This window comes from Doryrhamphus excisus, linkage group LG15 (assembly GCF_037039965.1).
Source record: "Doryrhamphus excisus strain RoL-2023G ecotype Guam linkage group LG15, RoL_Dexc_Guam_v1.1, whole genome shotgun sequence".
NCBI classification, from domain to species: domain Eukaryota; kingdom Metazoa; phylum Chordata; class Actinopteri; order Syngnathiformes; family Syngnathidae; genus Doryrhamphus; species Doryrhamphus excisus.
The window spans coordinates 1604400-1627990 of NC_136371.1; the positions used below are offsets into that span (position 1 = coordinate 1604400).

Below are 23591 nucleotides of genomic sequence, written 5' to 3' on the forward strand. Positions count from 1 at the left end.
TATGCTAGCCATAGCATTTCAGTATGTGGAATCAAACTATGGAATGGATTGAGTAAGGAAATCAAACAATGCACAATGATGAGCCAATTCAATTCATTTCCTATGGAAAGCAGGAAGTGAACAAATTATGTCATTGTATGGTCATATCAGCTCGTACTTCGGTACGTGACAAAAATGAAAAAAAATTAAAAAACTAAAAAATTTTTTTTTACTTTTATGTCATTGTATGGTCATATCACCTCATATTTCGGGACATGACAAAAATGAAAAAAATTTTTTTTGTACTTTTATGTCATTGTATGGTCATATCACCTCGTACTTCGGTACGTGACAAAAAAACAAACAAAAAACTTAAACAATATTAGGAAAGCAGGAAGTGAACAAATGTAACAGTTAGTGATTGTAAAAGTACCAGATGGAGGGGTAGGATTTAATAAGCTTTGCTTCTTCCTACTCCTTTTGGACATGTGGAACTGGGAACTGATTATGGGATGCATTCAATTGGAATCTGATGCATGTTCAAATGAAATAAAACTATTAGCATTAGCATTAGCATTAGCATTAGCATTAGCATTAGCATTAGCATTAGCATTAGCATTAGCATTACCATTAGCATTACCATTACCATTACCATAATAAAGTTGAAGTTTGTTTTGATGAAATAAAAGGTCAAATTGATGGCTTGCTAGATGGGGGTTGGAGAATAACCAGACTGGGGGTGCGGAGTGATGGTGAGGGGGTAGGGGGGGGTCACTGTTTGGAACACTCCCTCGGTTCTTTGCTAGTTTGGCTGCAAAGCGACAAGCCGGGAGGCTGTTTACTGGGGCTGAGCGAGATGTGTGCTGTGATTAACACGGCTCTGTAAGGACGAGCTCTCTGGCTCCATGTTCTCTGGCTCTCGGGAAGAATATTGTTTGGCTGAGTGTGTGTGTGTGTGTGTGTGTGTGTGTGAGGAGGAGAGAGAGAGCGCTCGGGATACCAAGAGAGTTAGTGGTGATTAAAGCGGAATCAGATGAGATAGAGTATTTTGTGATGAGTTGTGCAGCAGCTCTTAGATGCTGTGGATCTGCTATGGGCCTTTCAGAGCTGCAGGAGTGGAACTGATGAAGAGCTGTGTGTGTGTGTGTGTGTGTGTGTGTGGCCAGACAGTCTCGCTGTCATCTCCATGTCTCCTCATCGTATTTATCTATCTGTCCCTTCTTCATCCCATCCCCTCTTCTTGCTTCATGGCATTGTTTTTTCACCCATGTGATTCTCTTTCTTGTCTTTTTTCGGCTTTCATATTTTCCACTAGCTAGAAGAATTTCGTTATCCCTCACTCCGCCGCCATCTCTGTCCCCGTAGACCTCGTCTGCTCCTCCCCCTGTGCCCTTGTCCTCCTCTCTCTCCCTCTACAAAGGAGTGTTGATTGTGCCGATGGTGGTGGGAGGGGAGGGAGAGGACACACTGGCTCTTTTGACAAGGAAATGTCAAAGTGTGTAAGCCTGTGTGTCTCCGTCAGTGGGAGTGTGTGTGGGTGTCTGGGCGCTGATGTCATGAGTGTGTCTTTTGATGTACCGTGCGGCCAGTCATGTTGGCCTCTGGGGTGGCTTTTGTAGTGACGGGGACTCACTCAGTCGTAGGGCAAGAATCTGGCGATACGATACGTATCACGATACTAGACTCATAATACGATATATGACGATACTGTTAACAAGGCGATATTTTTCTTTGTTTTTCTTGTAGTTAAGGATTATTTCCTGGAAAAACTGAATTACACCTGCAATATGCACTTACTAAACACATTTTTATTCGATCAGAACAGGATGTTACGCTGTATCACAGACTTTCCTCTGTAAAAACTTAAAATGTAAATAAATGTATAAATAAAGCTTTAACATCCAGCTTTAAATTTACAAAAAAAACATAAAAAAATTCATTCATTTTCTACCGCTTTTCCTCATAAGGGTGGGCGTATGCTGGAGCCTATCCCAGCTGTCTTCAGGCGAGAGGCGGGGTACACCCTGGGCTGGTGGCCAGCCAATCACAGGGCACATATAGACAAACAACCATTCACACTCACATTCATACCTATGGAGAAATTTGTAGTCGCTAATTAAACTAGCATGTTTTTGGAATGTGGGAGGAATCGAACCATGGTCCTCCTAGCTGTGAGGTCTGCGCGCTAACCACTCGATCACCGTGCCGCCTCTAAATAGTGATATCAATTTGAAAAACAAAATACAGTAAACCTCGGATATATCGGATTCAATTGTTCCCGCTGGTTTTGTGCGATATAAGCGAAATCCGTTATATGCGTATACCGGAAAATGTCAGTTTTACGCATATATCGGATGTATATCCGGTATATGCGTAAATCGGATTTTCTCCGTTATAAAAAGGCACTTCCTTGACTATGTTTCCAATGTACCTGGACGCGCAGGCAACGCTGCAAACGCTGCAAATGATGTCGTATAGCGGCCTGTCACGATTCGGCGAATCGGAGCGCCATCCGATATATGCGAGGGAAGTTTAATGGAAATGTATTGGAACGGGACTGGAGATTTTGTCCGAAATAGGCGAAATCTGTTATAAAAAATCCGATATATGCAATGAATTTTTATTGGAAATGCATTACAGAAAAATTGGTTCTTTTTTATCTGTCCGTTGTGAGCTCATTTCCGATATATCCGAGTCCGATATATCCGAGGTTTACTGTACCTGCAATATCACAGTACTACTTTTGTAGTATACAAAAGGACCTTGGCATTGCTTGCTAGCGGCAGGTCCTCATGGTGTCTCGCTAAGTGGACTCGCAGATTTGTCGTGTTTCCCGAATATATATATACATATACATACGTATATACAGTCTATGATAAATGCCTAAAAATATCCATATCATACTTTTTAATACCGATGAAGTAGCGTGGAATGAAGTATTGCGATATATCGCCAAAACGATATTTTCTTACACCCCTACTCAGTCACCTTACTGTCTTTTTTTCCCGCAAACACCGAGGAGCATTGAGCAACACCCCCCCCCCCCAACTATTGGAAGCTGCCACTGTCTCTGTGGAGGTCTATTAGATGTTATGCATAGCTCTGACGTCTCGCAGCATGTCGCCACGCAGTGCGAGCACAAGAACACGTCTGTCTGTTTGCCGGGGTTGGTATTGTTGTCTGGGAAGGGAGCTAGTACCCCCCCCCCCGTACCCCCCCCCCCTGCCAAAGATAAAGCTCAGTCCTTGATCACGTTTCATGCTGTAGCGCTTTTAATCTGCCGTGTGTCACAAGAAAGCACTTAAATACATTTGAATCAAATCATGCGTGATGTGCAGTCTTTGCTATTCATAAATTATCATCCTTATCCCTGGCTCCGCATGTGTGTGCGTGTGTGTGTGTGCGTGTGTGTGTGTGTGTGTGTGTAGGAGCTCATATGTTCTCGTGCTGTTTAGCAGTCTCAGTCACTTCCCACCTTGTCCGACACACACGCCGGTTTTGTCAGGTCATATTTTAGCTCCATATGTTAACTCTGTTTATTTTAAGACGCTGTTTGAAATGCGGCTGCACAATGTTGGAGTGGTTAGCGCGCAGGCCACACAGTTTGGAGACCGAGGTTCGATTCCACGCTCGGCCATCTCTGTGTGGAGTTTGCATGTTCTCCCCGTGCATGCGTGGGTTTTCTCCGGGTACTCCGGTTTCCTCCCACATTCCAAAAACATGCTAGGTTAATTAGCAACTCCAAATTGTCCATAGGTATGAATGTGAGTGTGAATGGTTGTTTGTCTATTTGTGTCCTGTGATTGGCTGGCCACCAGTCCAGGGTGTACCCACCCTCTCGCCTAAAAGACAGCTGGGATAGGCTCCAGCAACCCCCGCGACCCTTGTGAGGAAAAGCGGTAGAAAATGAATGAATATTTGAAATGTGGTTACACGGCGTTGGAGTGGTTAGCACGCAGGCCACACAGTTAGGAGACCGAGGTTCGATTCCACCATCGGCCATCTCTGTTAGGAGTTTGCATGTTCTCCCCGTGCATGTGTGGGTTTTCTCCGGGTACTCCGGTTTAATTCCACATTCCAAAAACATGCTAGGTTAATTAGCGACTCCAAATTGTCCATAGGTATGAATGTGAGTGTGAATGGTTGTTTGTCTATATGTGCCCTGTGATTGGCTGGCCACCAGTCCAGGGTGTACCACACAGTTGGGATAGGCTCCAGCACTAAGCGGTAGAAAATGAATGAATGAATGAATAATAACAACTTTCAACTATGGGTGACATGTGTTAATTTTTACTATATTTTATGAACAAAAAGATAAATGATGAAAAAGATAAGACAGGACACAATTCCATATACATTTGCATGTATGAATAATGTCAAATGAAAATATAACCAAAGCTAAAATATGTCATAGATGTCTGATGAACTATTTGTTTCAGTCGAATGCGACAAGGCAATGAAAGAGAAGAAAAACAAAAAAGTTAAAAAACACTTTACATGCATGTGGTAGGTGCTGCTGTTTTGGTTAGCAACAGAGTTCAAATGGGCTTAGCAATTATGTCATTTCCCCCTCCCCCAAAGAGGACAGTATCTATACATTCTTTACATTGACAAAGTACCCACGGTTTAATGGAGTTGTGAGTGTGAATGGTTGTTTGTCTATATGTGCTCCAGCTCCAGCATATATAGGCTCCAGCACCACCGCGACCCTGGTGAGGATAAGCGGTACAAAATGAATGAATGAATGTTTGAAATGCAAACATCACAATGTTTGTGTCTGCCTGGTGCTCCTCATATTTTGATTCTCTATTTCGGAACTGAACCTTGAAGAAATTCTAATCATGTTGCAGGTTCACAAGTCTCCATATTTGTGCACGTTCTGCCTGCTGTCGCTGAATGTTTTGTTCAGTCGTGCATTCTTTGCGATAAAGCAGACTGTTTACTTCATCACGTGTTCTCAAATGAAAACAGGGGAGGCAATGTTTGCCCTTCACCCTCCAGTGGAAGTTGTTTTTCCTCCCGGATTTCAACATAAAAAGAAGATCAATCTCAAAATGTGTGCGGTCTCTTAATAAAAATCAGACCTGCTGTGGATACATACTTTTAAACTCTGATACAACTTGAAAACGGGGGAAATACTCAACCCAAGTTAAGGAAATAGATGCTGCTGATATGGTAATGGTAATGGTAATGGTAATGGTAATGGTAATGGTAATGGTAATGGTAATGTTAATGGTAACGGTAATGGTAATGGTAATGGTAATGGTAATGGTAATGGTAATGGTAATGGTAATGTTAATGGTAATGGTAATGGTAATGGTTTTATTTCATTTGAACATGCATCAGATTACAATTGAATGCATCCCATAATCAGTTCCCAGTTCCACATGTCCAAAAGGAGTAGGAAGAAGCAAAGCTTATTAAATCCTACCCCTCCATCTGGTACTTTTACAATCAGTAACTGTTAGATTTGTTCACTTCCTGCTTTCCTAATATAGTTGAAGTTTGTTTTTTTTTATTTAAAAAAATATATATATATTTTTTGTCCCGTACCAAAGTAGGAGGTGATATGAGCATCCAATGCCATAATGGGTACCATAGTAAGTATCAATATAGTGATATATATAGCACATCATGACTGGTTCAAGACTCTTCATCCTTGTATTTAGCAAATTTATTTTATTTATTAATTTATTTTATTAATTTTTATTAATTTTTTTTTAGTTTTTAAACATTTTTTTAAATTTTTTATTTTTTGTCCCGTACCAAAGTAGGAGTTGATATGAGCATCCAATGCCATAATGGGTACCATAGTGCGTGTCAATATAGTGATATATATAGCACATCATGACTGGTTCAAGACTCTTCATCCTTGTATTTAGCAAACATCAACTGCTTGTATTGTTTCTTGAATTGGCTCATCGTTGTGCATTGTTTGATTTCCTTACTCAATCCATTCCATAGTTTGATTCCACATACTGAATGACGATGACGGAGGCAGTCATGAGGCGGCTGCAGTTGAATAAGGTTACATTGTAATCGACTGTTGGAGGGGGATTGTTTGCGAAAACTGCACTCAGAAGTTATGAGAATATTCATGGGGATTTTTTTTTTGTGGCTTTCAGAGCCACTTAGTTCTATTTTTAGCACAGACGCTGACCTCATGGCCATTCTCAGCCCCTTAGTCCCAATGGGACCAAGAATCTTGACATTCATTTTCTTCACACACATTTTAAAACAACTATGAAAGTGAGGAGGGAGGGGGGGGGGAAAGTGGGATGTGCCACTCTCATTATGTGGTGTGTTAGGATGCAGCTTAAATGGGGGCCTCTTTGGTCTCCTCCGTCTGAGGTCACTTTGTCCTGCAGTCGTGCTCTGCAGATGAACTGAGCTCGATGCCAGCAGCCACTGAAGTTCATTAGTGAAGCACAAGTCAAAGTATTGGCCTGTCTTGCTTAGTGAATGTCTCGTCTCTTCTGTCCAAGGGATTCATTAATGCACACACACACACACACACACACACACACACACACAACCATAGATGCCCACATATGCTTTAAAAGTGTGTAGTTGTCTAGTGCTTCAATGCTATCAAGCAGTCTATGATGGAAGCGCCCCTGGGATGGGTTACCATAGCGATACATGTGACCTGGTGTCAAGGCTGTTGTGGTGCACCACACGAGCTGTCAGGTAAGGAGCACCTTAGAAATTTAAGACAGGCATTCATTCATTCATTTTCTACCGCTTATCCTCACCAGGGTCGCGTGCACGCTGGAGCCTATCCCAGCTGGCGAGCCAGCCAATCACAGGGCACAATACTCTTTTTATTTACAACATATTGCGCAACAGCAGGGTCTTGAGACACATGCTAACTCGCAAACTAGAGAGCTAGCGACCTAAACGGTAGCTTTCAAGTTATTTCCTTTAAACTTAAATAGCCAAAAACTTACCACTTCCACACGGATAGGGAGGATAACTATTAACAGTTATTTAACCTTTAACATGAACATTAATCAAACGTAATAATTTTTTCTGGGTACATGATACCATACAGCATCCATATCAAACTTACGCGGGCCGCACTAACTTTCATATCAAGGCGGGGGCCTCAAACTAGTGTGCCACATTTGGCCCGCGGGCCACATGTTTGAGACCGCTGATTTAGACTGAACCCGGATATGAACGGATCATTTTCCCTGTTATGTCCAGGTGTACCATCCAGAAGGAGTGTTCCCACGGGCTGTTGGCACGCTCCTGGATCACGATGGGCGAAGGCCCCCAGCAGTGTCCCTCCATGACACTAACACCCTCTGAGATCAGCATTTCTGCAGACATCAAGGTACATGTCGTGGACTTCATATCCCACAAATAGATCTATGACTATTGTTGCTGATCAAGTTATGATCGTAATGGGAACGGGCTATTTCAGACGCTGTGGGGGACACCTTCACAGTCTAACACCTGACTTTGCTGAAGTCAAATACTCAATACTCAAATACTCATAGTCTATATTCATAATCATGTCACGCTGAGCGTATTGTGGCTCCGATGTGGCTGCCGGGATCATTCCATAAGATTGAAATCCCTGTTGTGGGTTCACACAATCTACGGTGGCCGTACGGCACAACGGAAAAATCCATTTTGGGGTCTATCTTTTTTTTTTCCGGACGCCACAGGGAATATTGTGAGTCAAATAGCTTGAGGATGAAACTTCCTGCGACAGGTGATCACATGACATATTCAACAATGGACGACGAGAGGCTAATTTTGGATGGACACAGAAATCTGCAGGCAAATACGACTATTGTTCTAGAATAAGTTGTTCTTAGAATAAGAACTTCCTGTATGCCAGGATAAAAATGTCTTACCTAGGGGAATGGAGTGACGGGCGGACAGGAAGTGACGCAGTGGGTTATCCTCACAAGGGTCGTGGGGGTGCTGGAGCCTATCCCAGCTGTCTTCAGGCGAGAGGCGGGGTACGCCCGCCTACACTGGTCGCCAGCCAATCACAGAGCACATATAGACAAACAACCATTCACACTCACATTCATAGCTATGGACAATTTGGATTCGCTAATTAACCTAGCATGTTTTTGGAATGTGGGAGGAAACCGGAGTACCCGGAGAAAACCCACGCGTGCACGGGGAGAACATGCAAACTCCACACAGAGATGGCCGAGGGTGGGATTGAACTCTGTGTGGTCTGAGCGCTAACCACACGACCACCGTGCAGCCGAGCATGTATTTTTATTAGGTATTTTTAGTACTGTAACATTGACACACTTGTTAATGGTAACACTTGGTATCTGTGATATTGTTTTCCATGTTCTGGGACATATCCTTCATACGCTCCTTCTTTTGTTGTGTAGACTAGAAGAAGTAGAAGAAGAAGAAGAAGATGTGAACAAATGCAAATGTTTGACTTTAATGCAACGCGACATATTGATAAAGCCGGCGTGGATGTGCGCCAGTTGTGTCTGATTCCTAATGCAGCAGTGTACCTGCAGCATAATAACAATGTGACAATTAGTTCAGTGAGACTTTGGACCGGTGGCCTTTAATTACAGCCCATAATTAGACGAGCCCGAAAGTTGACGGGTCGTTAATTGGTTCATTACATGTGGATTAGCTCGCTATGTGGGTCAGTTGAGGCGGTCTTGACTATGCTACCAGGAGTCTGACACGAAGTAAGCCCTTTGGATCTAGAGGAAGTCCAGCTCAAGGTTGCCACCCCCCCAGCCCCCACCCTCCTTCCTCCCCGAAACAGGAAGCAGCAGGCAGGAAGTCAGGGCCTCAGCCTGCAGGAAATGATCAATGCCACTGAACAATAGAATAGATTTTTAAGACACGTTAGCACGTTTGCGGCCACTTCTATTCATATCTGTTCAACCGTGAAATATTTTGTCTCGCACTTCCTCCCGGTGTCCCAATTTTTTTTTTCATATTTCATCACATTTAGACAGGAATCTAGCTCACTGTCTTCTGGTTCTTCTGATAAACTCTTAGTACTAAAACCCATAACACTTTCTCTTTCTGTCACAGGATGTCGGTATTCTAATAAACGGCAGCGTTCCCGATCTGGTCGGCTCCCGGGTCCAGTGTGAATATGGCCCGGGTTTGTCGACTGATGCTACCTTGCACCTGGACCATGGTCCTGCTCAGATCCAGACCTGTCCGCTCCTTTCTCGGGAAAACTACCAGCCGATCCTCCCAGGCACAGGTGAGGAAGACGTGTGCGTTTGTGTGGGTTCCAGCGCTTCCAGCCTTTTACTGTCCTCAATACAGTTACACTATACGACTACCTGTTTGTTGAAGGTGTGCTAAGCTAAACACACATTAGCACACGTATTGGAAATAATCTGTAAAATGTTTCTATTCTAGCAATTATTGTAAATGTGACTTTTAAGTGTGGCTTTTAACTTAAGGATATTTCAATAGCATATACATTGACTGTTGAATCTGTACCGTTCTGCACAATCTAGCGCTCAAACAAAGCACCTGATGTGTTGCTGACTCACTGTCCATGCATTTTTGTTCCGGCGACGGACCTTTACGGACCCGTGACCAATGAATGTGAATGGGGAATATAATAACGTATAATTATGCTCGCGGGATGATGGCAGCGGCGGTGTGCAGGTGTATTTACGGTTAATGTGACAGCAAACCGCTGATCTTCAAATAGAACCATAGCTTCCTCAAAAGGAAGACGTCGATTGAGAAACTGAGCAGAAAAAAGCTGAATAAAAAGCAAAAGAATGAACCAAAACAATTTTATTATTTCAGAATCCAGTGCCAAAGCGCTGTGTATAAATGACGCTTTACTAAGGATTGTACGAATATTGGAGCAAAACAATCTTTCACTGACGGGAGAGTTGTGTTTTTTTCTCATAGACACAATTATTAGTTCATATTTTTTTTCAGAGAAACTGGTGCAGTTTTATTTAAAAATAAAATCGCAATTTTCCTGAGCAGCGCAGTCAGGCGCACCATGGCGCAGCATGGCGCACCCAAGGTTTGTACAGTCAAAACTTTTATTAATTATGTGAAATTCGGTCGTGTTTTCTTTTAAATGTAATTTAGGTGCCAAAATAAGTCTTGTATTGTAGGGCAGTGGTTGTTAATTATTATCTGTCATGCCCCCACTGGGGGTCAGAAATATTTCCGAATCCCCCAATTTGAAACACTATTGAGAAACTGGTAATATCTACTTATTTATGAGATTTTATTTATAAGTAAAGCATACAAGCGTATTCAAATTGTATGCTAAGTACGACAAATTCAGACATGTTGGCAGGTCTGCACTAATATTGACATTCGTCCCAGGTTCTTGGAGTGGTTTTGTGGTTTTTTTTCTTGCAAAAAAAAAAAAAAACCAAGAAGGCCTTTTCCAGATATTCAGGGTGGACATTTAATTAGGGTAGAGTAAATTGGAACGGCATTGAATCATTATACTACATACAACAAGGTAGTTGAGTCTGAAACACAGTAAATAAAGTAAAATAAATTTGTTTCATCACTCTAAATATTCTTTGTAAATACTTACATTTTTTTGGCATTTTTTCAGATTTTTGTACACTTTTTTTCACTGGCGAAAAAAATAAACACTAAAAAAAAAGTCCTTTTTTTGACTCTTTCCCCTCACTGTTCTGATGGGCTTGCAGTCAAACCACTCTAACTAAGCATTAACCACTCTAACCACTCTAATCCTGGCTTAGATTGTCTAATTTGTGTCCTGATTCTACAGTTTGGGTTTCAAACATGCTGCATTCTGGCTTTATTTTGGCAGATCATCTGGCTGTTTCTGTGGCAATAAAAGTGAACGGTACATCAGTGGTGTCTGGGAGCTTCATCATTTATGACTGTGAGAGGACTGGAGCAATAAACCCCAAAACCTCGTGAGTCACACCTCTGCTGTCTCCTCTGTACTGTGAAACTGCTTCCTACATGAGAATATCACCATGTCTCACCATCTCTCACCCACTACAAGTCATATCACAAGGAAGGTCCACAAATATAGAATGAGCAGCAGCGGTCTAATACGTGAGGTGACTTTGTGTCTGACTTGGCTAACAGCAGGCTTAGTAGTGATTTCATCTTGGATGGAAAACACATAGCTCACTTTAAGATTTATAACATCCGGATACAATTTCCTAAGTTTCAGTTTCATCCAAATACAATACATTTATTTTGGTCCTTTCTTCGGCTGCACTGTGAACAAGTGGTTAGCAGGCAGGCCACACAGCAAAGAGACCTAGGTTTGATTCTCCGCTCGGGCATATCTGTGTGGAGTTTGCATGTTCCGTGAGTACTCCGGTTTCCTCCCATGATTCCAAAAACATGCTGGGTTAATTAGCGACTCCAAATTGTCCATAGGTATGAATGTGAGTGTGAATGGTTGTTTGTCTATATGTGCCCTGTGATTGGCTGGCCACCAGTCAATACAGCGACATTATTTTATATTTTGATTAAAAAAAATAATCGATCTGCTGGGTACATATTTAAATGTATACAACTAGTTTCATGTATTCAATTTAAGCTAGTAAAACTGCAATACAGTTTAGAGCAGAGGTCTCAAACACACGGCCCGCGGGCCAAATGTGGCCCGCAGGACACTAGTTTGAGGCCCCCGCCTTGATATGAAAGTTTAATGTTAGTGCGGCCCGCGCAAGTTTGATATGGATGCTGTATGGTATCATGTACCCAGAAAAAATTATTACGTTTGATTAATGTTCATGTTAAAGGTTAAATAACTGTTAATAGTTATCCTCCCTATCCGTGTGGAAGTGGTAAGTTTTTGGCTATTTAAGTTTAAAGGAAATAACTTGAAGGCTACCGTTTAGGTCGCTAGCTCTCTAGTTTGCGAGTTAGCATGTGTCTCAAGACCCTGCAGTTGCGCAATATGTTGTAAATAAAAAGAGTATAAATGTGACTATAGTCGTGTTTTGTCATGTCTACAGGGCTCTAATAATGCTTTGTTCATTTTAATCTGAAAAAAATAATTTGTCTACCCACCAACTATATGTGCTTTCTTAAGTTTTTATTATTTGCCGTTTTATTATTATTATTGTATTTATTTATTTATTTATTACTGATTGTTTGATTTTCTTTATTCTTGATTTGTTTATTTATTTTTCATCTTATTTTGTGTAGAAAAATACAAAGTAAGATATTTAAGAACAGTGGAATGTTTTATCAGAGCTTTTCTCGTAGAAAATTGGAACCAAAGCGAAGTTTTTTAAATTTTATGGTTTTTAATAAATTATTTTTTTGTTTTTTTGGGGGGGAAAACCTGATGCGGCCCAGTCTCACCCAGACCCGAGCTCCAGTGTCCCCCAAGTAAATTGAGTTTGAGACCCCTGGTTTAGAGGCAAAGAGCCAACTTGTTGGCCAAACTTGTTCATTCATTCATTCATTTTCTACCGCTTATCCTCACGAGCCAATCCCAGGGCACATATAGACAAACAACCATTCACACTCACATTCATACCTATGGACAATTTGGAGTGTCCGATTAACCTAGCATGTTTTTGGAATGTGGGAAGAAAACCGGAGAACACCCACTTATGCACGGGGAGAACATGCAAACTCCACACAGAGATGGCCGAGGGTGGAATTGCACCCGTTGTTGTGACACATATTTTTTGTGTGAAAATACAGTGATTACAAGCCAGCACAGGGAGAGTTTATCCACATTTAGGGCATATTTGTGACAGCTCCAGATTACCCGTAGCGGAGCGGATATGGATATGAATAAATGTTCCGTCTCTCTCTATTTGAAAGCTTCAAATCAAATGTTATCCCACGATGCTTTGTCTTGAAATGACATCATGTTCCAAAAGCCAGACGCTCTCGCAGCACTGAACTTTACATTTAAAGATCATGCATCCAGTCGGCGACTCGATTTGCGAAAATAAACCCTCCTAAATGGATCTTGAATACCAATAAGCTAAGATTAGCATCATCCGCTAATGTAGGCTGTCGACTTGCAGCCTCACATAAATGTCATGCCGGCATTGCGGCGCACGACTCAACGGTAGCGCTTCTGTTTGCCTTAAAGGCCTTTCCACTTTGTCCCCAGCGTCCTTCTCTTTCCTCTGCTTACTATTTCAGCCTCGGCGGGTAAACAGTACTGTCGCGTTCCCTCGCAGGGCTTATTTTATATTTGGCCCGCTCTAGGTTTTCCCGGCGCAGGATCAAACGTGCGATTAATATGCTGTAACGCTAAGCCAAAGGAAATTGGATATGTATGTCTGGCCGGTCATACTGATGTTTGTTTTTGTGAAGGACTGAACCTCGTAGGGCTCGGTCACAAAGAGGGTTTTCTCATATCTGGAGGCAATCCAGCTGGCTTCCGCTCGCATGTTGGACCATGTCAGAGGATCCACTTTATCTGATGGGCAGATTCGAGGCTCAGAGGGGCATCGGCGTGTGTGTCTTTGACTGAAGCCGTCAGATTGGAACCGCTTGGGCGCGTGGCTTCTCTTTGCTTTTGTGTGAATGGTGTGAAGGTGTGAACGCAGCAGTCACAGGTGGATGTGAGCGAGACTTCACCCAATTTGTGCGCACGAGCCTCCGTGCACAGTGAGGCCGGGGAGTGTGAAATTAGATGACGGGTTTGCCGAAGGTGATAATGAGCCAAGTGCCACTCTCACAGGATGAGCATTGGGTTGCAAAGTGCCGAGCTGCTGTATTCGATCTGATTTTAATCACTTCAAGCTGTTTTTTTAATAATCCCTAAAGAGAATCTCATGACCCACTTCTACTCAATGAGGCCTGAATGTGCGCTTTCTTCGTGTGACCATCACTCTGCTTTTAATAAATGTTCTTGTTTTAAATTCCGCATTAATGCAAATAATATTAATGCAAATCTGCCGCACAGGAAGTATCACAGCACCGGCGATTGTATTATTACAGTGCAAATTCCATCTTCCGACTTGACTTTGTGATTTCATTAAATGAGCACCAGCGAATCATCGAAGCTTAATGAACTCTTTACCGTGTTTTATTTACTTATATCACATTTAAATTGCAATACAATTAAACTGGCGAGTGCCAAACAAAACAAGTCAATCTGAAAAGGCAATCTTAACCACAAAGCCGCAGCCTTCAGTAATGACCTTTGTGTCTCTGAGGACAGCCTTTAAAAAAAAAACAAGACAAAAGAGTAGTTGCTCAAACTGATCTTCAGAACCTCATTTTAAAGGGGACCTATTATGCTTTTTCCACTTTTCTGACCTATAAATGTAGTTAGAATGTTGTATTCCCGTGTTAAACGATGTCAAAGTTTCAGATAATGAGGTTTCCGCATTTGGAAGTGAGCCCTGGAAGAAGTTTGGGATGGCTCAAAACACTCGATTTCAAAAGGCGTGGCAAAACTGCCCCTTTGTGATGTCACAGAGGAGCGGCATTCCTTATATGGGCATGGCTGTAAGCTCTTTTTCCTCCCCGGAGCTCTGCTGCTCTGTTTACGAAACAAGCTCAAGCAGAAGTTATTGTAGTTGGTGATTCCCAGCAAGAGAAAAATATTGTCCTGAACGTGAAATATCCGTCAAACTTTTGCTGGAGCCAGAAGCAGTGCACTCTCGCTGGGAAAGGCGCATGAATTTTGGACACGCTTTGCAACCAACAGCGCCTCTGACAAAGTGTGTAGGACAATGAGTATTCTTCCTCGGGCAGGCAAGGTTGCCACACATTCGGCTTCTTCTGAGCTCCACCGCACCAGCGGTGCTACGCTACGACTCCGAGTTCATACACAGAAAATCAGGGGTCTCCAACCAGTAGATCATGAGCTGCCAACACCTTTCAATTAGTTCTCCAAAGACTTTATCAATTTATCATCATAATTTATATTAGAAAGTGGGGTTTGTTTATAGTTAGGAAGCACTTTGGGCATGTGACCAATCAATTAAAACTGACCGTTTTGTCCAGAAGCACAAATCCAAGGAAATACAGCCGGAATAGGTGCAGATTCTGGAAAATCTAAAAAAAAGTTTCCGTACGGGTTATTGTGTGTAACTGCTCTATAGGAGTCAACAACTCAATACAGAGGGTCGTAAAATGAGCATAATAGATCCCCTTTAAAAGAGAAATCACTTTGATTATTTGTGTGTGATCTATTGAATTACTTATTTGAAACGTCATAACACATTTATTGTGAATCAAAAATATGAATTATTTTCCATACTGCAAAGGTTTGGTATGAAATTACCTTTAAGAAGTAGTAATTCCATCATTACTGTGTGTGTTTGTGTGTGTGTGGCGGACATTACATTATGAGCCACTTGTAAAACAGATGTAGTCATAAAAGACATTAATGTTTCAACATTTACACTGTCAAGATGACTCCAATCATGAAACTCCTCGTGTGTATCATTCTGTGTGAACGAAAGCGTAAATGTGTATGTTCAAAGAGTTTTCTCTCAGAGTGTTCAAAGTGGTCTCTAGGCAAAGTCTTAATGGTAACCAGACCCCTGCATTCCACTCACACCAATCAGCCCAGTAGGACAATCACCTAACTTGCCTCCCACTCTCTTTATATTTCACACACTCTTAAACAAACGTCTTCCTTGTTTTGCTTCTGGGTCTGTGTCTCAGGTTTTGGCACCTCTTTATTTTTTTCCCCTTTTTTTTTTGTCTTGCTCACCCGTCTCAGCCTCACTTTGTCCTCGTGAAACTGAACTTATATTATATTATATTTCGCTCTGACAGACGTGATTGAAGATGTGTGTTTAACCGCAGTGTCCACTGAGAGGCCCCGAGAGTGCAGACCTGCTTGTGTATTTAGTGTGTGTGTGTGTGTGTGTGTGGTCATTATGACAGCAGGGGACCCGCAACCACCCTTTGGTTACCAGAGTTAGACAAAAAGTAAAAATCTGTATTTGGACCGTATGTCATGTAAAGTAACAGTCAAAACGTTCGACATCTTCTGTCATGGGGCTCTAATTTCATGGCGCAGTGCAAAGTGGCGCACCCCACGTAGTGGTAATTTGGTCCAGCGCACCACCGTGAGCAGCCAGCTAATTTGTTACACTGGGGGCGCACCAGGGGGAGGTGTCCACATTTTAAGCTTAGTGCATTGACAATTTTGTGACAAAAGCTCGCCAGCTCCGACCTGGTCTATTTTTGGCGCAGGTGAAGCGCAGCCAAGGGGTGGGGGTGGTTAGCACTCCCCTAAATAAATGGCTTCTCCAAGAACGAGACAGATGCACCCATCATTTCATAGCCCAGATCGCACCTCCCTAACCTCCCATCAGTAACCATCCAATCACTGTTAGTATGCAAATGAGCAAGTGAGTCATTAGACAGCTAATAATTAACAACAACTAAAAACAAGGATTAATATAAAGTTGGTTGTTAAAATCTGGTTATAGGATATATTTCTTTACTGTTAATTTTTTCTCAAGGAAGATGAGGAGGATCAATGGTTCTCCCATTTGGTGGTGTAGAGCAGGAATGCTGGTGGAAAACAAGCAAGATGCCTGGATTAGCCTGATGCTGTGTTCAATGTACCTGTCAGCAACAGATGACGTGTCCCACGAGGTGGCGTATGTACGTATGTGGTGCATGATGCGCATGGTGGCCTCTGATGCGCACTCCAATCCTGCGCAGGGACGGGTGCGTGGGTGCGCCACGCTGCGCCTGACTGCGCTGCTCATGAAAATTGCCAAGTCCGCCTGCGCCTGGTCTACAAAAATAGAGCCCACGCTCTCTAATGTGGAGGGGTGTCCAAACCTTTGGCTGCTATTACTATGTGTGTTTGGTATACTGGGGGGGGTTATAGTATGACGCAAAGGGATTCAGTGAAAACACAAAAGCTGCAGCTGATAAGAGCCTTGAGGAGGCCGTCTGCTTCTAATCAGTTCACACGCACACACACACACACAAACACACACACATGCAGACATTTTTCCATTACATTTTGTCAGTCAACCCCCAACACACACGGGCACACACACCTCAGTCCCCCCAATCTAAAACCTTATGAGAGTGTTGGTATTACTGGAGGCGCTATCATTCCTGGTGTGGGACATCTGTCTCTTCCTGGAGGCAAAACAGTCACACACACTCTGTTTCCTCACACATATTGTATAGTGGGGGTGTCCCACAGCGGGTCGTAAGACACACACCTCAGAATCAGCATAACACAAAACAGTGGACGTTTTCTTCCATTGAAGGTGATGACAGAAAATATGCACAGGATTTTTTTTTCTTCAGGAAACAGAATGTATTTATTGTACAGAAGATAATCTCCATTAAACTGTCCTCTTTGGGGGAAAAAATGACATTAAACAGCGAACCGCTAAGCCCATTTGAACTCTGTTGCTAACCAAAACAGCAGCACCTACCACATGCATGTAAAGTGTTTTCTAACTTTTTTTGTTTTTCTTTTGGAACGGGGGTGGAATTGAACCCTGGTCTCCTAGCTGTGAGGTCTGCACGCTAACCACTTGGTCTGCAGTGCAGCCATGTTGTGATTAATCAGGATTAATTAACTTCAAACCTGTGATTAATTTGATTACAATTTTTTGTCATTTGACAGTCCATGATGTACCTTGGTGATGTTTAGTATTTAATATTATTATAACCATAGAAATACCCCCCCCCACCCCCCAGGACTTTAGTACATAAAAACCATGGATACTGGGATCTTTTAAATGTAAACATGCTGTGCATTGTGTGTTACATATTTTATTTATTCTACTGATTTTGAATTAAAGTCATTCATTCATTTTCTACCGCTTATCCTCACGAGGGTCGCAGGGGTGCTGGAGCCTATCCCAGCTGTCTTCGGGCGAGAGTTAGGGTACACCCTGGACTGGTGGCCAGCCAATCACAGGGAATTTAATTCAAAATATAGTAAATAAAGTGACTGATCGTTCACCTGTCAATCACAGGGCAGATTTAAACAGCCAACCACTCAGCCAAGTGAACCACTACACTATCGCTGAAGTCATAACCTCATCACTTCATTCAAAATGAACAGAAAACCTGAACACATGTGGACCCCCGCAGAGAACAATGTGTCACCACCAACAATTAAAAAGTAGATTAGCATCAACTCAGCTAATCTTGTCGTTTTGTACGTGCCGCTATTTTGGCAACCTCATTCCAAAGTCCCTTCACCGGGAAGGGGGGGACCTGTTTGGCGTTATGAAAGGGTTATGTATCATATTGTCATACAAAGTATGTGAGGAAATGCACACAATACAGTACATGATCATCTCTCAGATGTGAAATACATTAAGAAGAAGTAAGGTGCCTCCTCCTCTATAGGCTTGAATATCATCATTGACTGTTTGGTTCCATGTGCTCTATGACTATCATCACATCATCACATCCTTTTTCTGTAGCTCAGCTTTGGGCTTTGCAGTCACTTTACCCGGTTCAGTTTGTGCAACAAATGAGGTGATAGGTCATTGTGCATCCACATGATCTGACCTTTGCCTTTTGGCGTCCATCAGGTGTATTAGCTGCCTGAGCACAAGGTGGAAATGCTACTGGGACCAGGAGAACCACCGGTGTGTCTCCAGCAAAGAGGAGTCAAAGCATAACCTGCTGGAGGTGAGTTACACAGACACTCTGAGGATCTGGTATTATCACAAGTCCGCCGCCCACAGCCTGAGATAGAAGCCAGACCTTCTCATGTCCGATATTTGAATGTATGCTGCCATGATCTGGCTCAGTCGGTGCCTGACAAGAACAAGCATGTCGAGTTTCAGGGTAAGGTTATGAGGATTATGAATGCATTTTTTATTGAAATGAGAAAGACAGCCATAAAATCTACCGGAAGGTTCTGCTATTATCTTTTTTTTCTTTTGATATGTCAGCATGTGGATTAGCAATCCATTATAATGACATCCTTTACTAAATAAAACGGGTGCTTACGCTGACGTCGAGTACAACGCTACCTGAATATGAGACTGTGCTTTTTCTCCGCTATTGTACAGTGTTCAGTGTCGAGATATTTATTCATGCAAATCAACAAGAGCCGCCAAACGACCTCCCCTCCAAGAGAGTCAGAGATTTTTTTTCCTATCCTTGACACATTCGAGTGAGACATTAAAAAAGCAAACTATGAAATTGGACGAAAATGAATGAAAAAAGACCTCAAACGTACCAGTTGTTATTTCACTGATATTGAAATATATTGTATTGTTTTGGATTTAGGGCTGCACAGTGGATGAGTGGTTAGCGTGCAGGCTCGTAGACCCGAGTTCAATTCCACCCTCTGTGTGGAGTTTGCATGTTTGCGTGCATGTGTGGGTTTTTTACGGGTACTCCGGTTTCCTCCCACATTCCAAAAACATGCTAGGTTAATTAGCGACTCCAAATTGTCCATAGGTATGAATGTGAGTGTGAATGGTTGTTTGTCTATATGTGCCCTGTGATTGGCTGGCCACCAGTCCAGGATGTACCCCACCTCTCGCCTGAAGACAGCTGGGATAGGCTCCAGCACCCCCTACGACAGTCAGTACACCTGTAGTTTATAAATGTATATATTTTTTTTAAGATTTTTAGTGCAACTGCAAAATAATCCACCATGGGGCCCATACCTGCATACCAATAGCAGTGGCTATACCATAATAAACAATAAACATGCAAGCAGTGCAGCTGCTTTTTTCTTATTAAGTCATTGATGGGGGCTGCATGGTATATGAGTGCAGGCCACACAGCCAGGAGACACAGGTTCGATTCCACCCTCGGCCATCTCTGTGTGGAGTTTGCATGTTCTCCCCGTGCATGCGTGGGTTTTCTCCGGGTACTCCGGTTTCCTCCCACATTCCAAAAACATGCTAGGTTAATTAGCGACTCCAAATTGTCCATAGGTATGAATGTGAGTGTGAATGGTTGTTTGTCTATATGTGCCCTGTGATTGGCTGGCCACCACAGACAGCTGGGATAGGCTCCAGCACCCCCCACGACCCTCGTGAGGATAAGCGGTAGAAAATGAATGAATGAATGAATGACTGAAAAGTACTAGAAAGGACTAAAGATGCTTATTTCTAATGAAAAAAAACATCAAACATCTTTAAAAACAGCAAGCTCACTTTCAGGCCCAATTCCAGTGACCTATGACTCAACTCTTTCATAGAGTATGTCTACCAGATTTAATTCAGCTAATATGCTAGCATTCATATTGCCTCCAGTCTGGCTGAGGAGGTCAGGAGTTTGGTGGTAATGTCCAGTCACACTTCTTCCCAGTAAACAGGAAACATTGTGACTCACGGTGCTCTGATCACATGATGATGATAGTCAAACTGCTCATTGTGTTAAGAATTAGAAGCTTTCTTACGGTGGATGTCCACTCTTTGGTTTTGCATCACAAGACCCTTTGAAAAAATACACTTCAATTAGTTAAGTAATGGATGTTTGATATGGATCATTGGATATTTGGGAGCACATTCCTGTTTACCTTTTAAAGTCCCAAAGCCCATAAATGTCTTAACATGACGAAGGAGGAGGTGCCGGGTGTTTTCTGTTCAGCTGTCCAGTGGGTCTGTTATTCTAATCCCTCATCGTCTTTCTATTTGAAGCCATTGTTGTTTTTCCTCCAAGTGAGACTTCACCCTCTCATTTCCTCCTACCTCCTCCAGATAAACAGGAAACTTATTTTAGTTTGCGGATGTATGCTGCAAAGCTATTGTCTTTTTCTAACTGCTCAATGTCACTTCCTGCATAAACCCCTCAGAATGCAGCTTCCTGTCCCAGCTTGGTGGCCGCAGAGGTTCCTCCATCGCCATCGGGGGCGGCCCAAGACTTCACCATATCCCTGAACAACCTCCAGGAGGTAGCACACAGACACACACATGGTCTACCTCTGAAGTTGGACTCGGGCCAACATACATGTTGTGAAAATAAGTGGAATAAAACAGAAGCATATGGTGTGTTTGCTTCAAGCTGAGGGAGGCACAGATGGAAGTTTGTGTGCTGTGATTTTTGGTCTGTAAATGAGCAAACGCCGAGGCTGGCTGATGTGTACGTGGTGAGAATGAACAACAAGCAAGGATATTTTTTTGTTGTTTATGTTGCTCACTGTCCACTAAGTTATGTCTCCGTCAGCAGACAGGGCAACCGGGCAGAACAACACATTACATTTCAAAACTCATATTCTCATCCTTAATCCTAATCTGAATGTAGGCATGGTCGCTGATAAGGACATTTAAAAAAAATGTTTCCCAGACAAGATGTGTAGATTCTAAATCATCCAGTTCATGGTAATCCACAAAGGTTGAATCGAGGCCGGGAGGGCTCTTGTGTACGCACAAAATATGGCCGAAAATTTGCTTACGGCGTTTTCCTTGACCTGAGAATATGCGCACTGCTATGCCACTTTTGTAGTTGGTGTACGCCAGGGGTCTCAAACTCAATTTACTTGGGGGCCATTGGAGGTCTGGTCTGGGTGAGACTGAACCGCATCAAGTTTTCAAAAAAAAACAAAAAAACGCATTTATTAAAAACAAAATTTTTTTTAAAAACTTCGCTTTGGTTCCAATTTTCTACAAGAAAAGCTCTGATAAAACATTCCACTGTTCTCAAATATCTTACTTGTTATTTTTCTACACAAAATAAGATGAAAAATAAATAAACAAATCAAGAATAAAGAAAATCAATCAATCAGTAATAAATAAATAAATATAATAATAATAATAAAAACTTAAGAAAGCACATATAGTTGGTGGGTAGACAAATTATTTTTTTCAGATTAAAATGAACAAAGCATTATTAGAGCCCTGTAGACATGACAAAACACGACTATAGTCACATTTATACTCTTTTTATTTACAACATATTGCGCAACTGCAGGGTCTTGAGACACATGCTAACTCGCAAACTAGAGAGCTAGCGACCTAAACGGTAGCCTTCAAGTTATTTCCTTTCAACTTAAATAGCCAAAAACGTACCACTTCCACACAGATAGCGAGGATAACTATTAACAGTTATTTAACCTTTAACATGAACATGAATCAAACGTAATAATTTTTTCTGGGTACATGATACCATACAGCATCCATATCAAACTAACATTAAACTTTCATATCAAGGCGGGGGCCTCAAACTAGTGTCCTGCGGGCCACATTTGGCAAACAAGCTACTGTTTTGCAGGACCGTTGTTCATCAGCCACGCCTTGCAACAACCACAACAACAACTCTATTGCGACCATGGGACAAAAAAAACGAAAATTCCACACTTCAAATGATTTAACTGATGAAGGTGAAACATCTTCAGCAAACAAAAAGAGTCCCGTTCCTCAATTCAACCATTGCGGATTATCTGAAGACAAGTTGCCAGGCAGTCCCTTGTCTAACCTCGCTGGCCCTCCAGGCCCTGTTCCCGGGTGTTGTTATGGTGACAGACTTTGGGTTCCACACACTTTGGTGTACACAACACACACTCAGGACAGCTGGAATGGAACTGAATGTTCACACGACTTGTAGGTTTCATTATGGAAGTTCATCCATACTGACATCCAATCGGCATCGCAGTGAATTTGTGTCACTCACGCTTGGTCTCTGTGGTGAAGGCGTCACCAACTCACAGATGCTCGTGGAGTTTGGGGGAGTGAAATTGGATTGGGTTCTCACACGGTTCTTAGATAATATTTAAATAAACTGTGATAAACATTCTCACCGATGAGACCAAAACTCCAGTTTATAAGTCGTAAAAATGATTACAGGGGGAGGAGCTGATGTGTGACTTGGGGACGGAGCAGCGCTACAAAGCCGTATGGCTGAACAGCTCTACTGTCAAGTGCAGTGGTGTGACAGTAAGTGCCGACAATTACCTACCACAAATAGCCAGTAAGTCAATTTAAAACAACAATAGCACTTTAGCGCACGCTGCGTTCCAGTAGCTGTGCTTTCATTGTTACCAAATTGAAGCTTAATCATAAGTACAATACAAAAATGTCATACTGCTCCTGACTGCCCTTGTCTCCATGTAGCTGTCCACCAATCAGAGGAGTCACATTTACCACCTCAACCTGAGGAGGACAGGATTCCTTAGCGAGGGCATTTTTGTGGACAGCCCTCAGCCCATGCAAGGTAAGTGGTGATCGTTATGTAACACTTCTAAGTACTGTGGTGCCTCGCTTTTCACCTTCCAAAGGCTCCAACAAAAAAATAATTTAATATTCTCACCTTCTTTATCAAAGTGGTGGCACTTGCAACGTTCTTGAGCTGTCTATTTTGCAACCACAGTCGATAATAAAGAAGCATAGAAATACAGAGTTGACTTCAGGGTGGGAGTGGAGAGCAGGCTAATAGACATGGTTAGTAACAAAAACACTTTACGTACACAAAACTGTGGTGAGACCAGCCATGTTGTTTGGTCTAGAGACAGTACCACTGAGGAAAAGACAGAAAAAAGAACTGGAGGTAGCAGAGATGAGGATGCTGAGGTTCTCACTGGGAGTGACCAGGATGGATAGGATCAGGAAGGAGTACATCAGAGGGATATTACATGTCAGAGAGGCCAGACTGAGATGGTTGGGACATGTTCAGAGGAGAGAACATGTCACCTTCTTTATCAACGAGATGGCACTTCCAACGTTGGTGGTCTATTTTGCAACCATAGTCAATAATAAAGATGCTGAGGTTCTCACTGGGAGTGA

The 23591-nt window shown here is 42.4% G+C and overlaps 1 protein-coding gene across 1 annotated transcript in view; it reads left to right on the plus strand.

Moving 5' to 3' along the window:
- plxnd1 (plexin D1) overlaps positions 1-23591 on the plus strand; it is an 84988-nt gene that overhangs the window by 13652 nt on the left and 47745 nt on the right. Inside the window, exons 5-11 of the mRNA XM_058052627.2 lie at positions 7189-7318; positions 9022-9199; positions 10766-10874; positions 18441-18540; positions 20669-20767; positions 22656-22745; positions 22923-23022. Of these exons, the coding sequence (XP_057908610.2) occupies positions 7189-7318; positions 9022-9199; positions 10766-10874; positions 18441-18540; positions 20669-20767; positions 22656-22745; positions 22923-23022 (806 nt within the window). The remainder of the gene's footprint in view (positions 1-7188; positions 7319-9021; positions 9200-10765; positions 10875-18440; positions 18541-20668; positions 20768-22655; positions 22746-22922; positions 23023-23591) is intronic.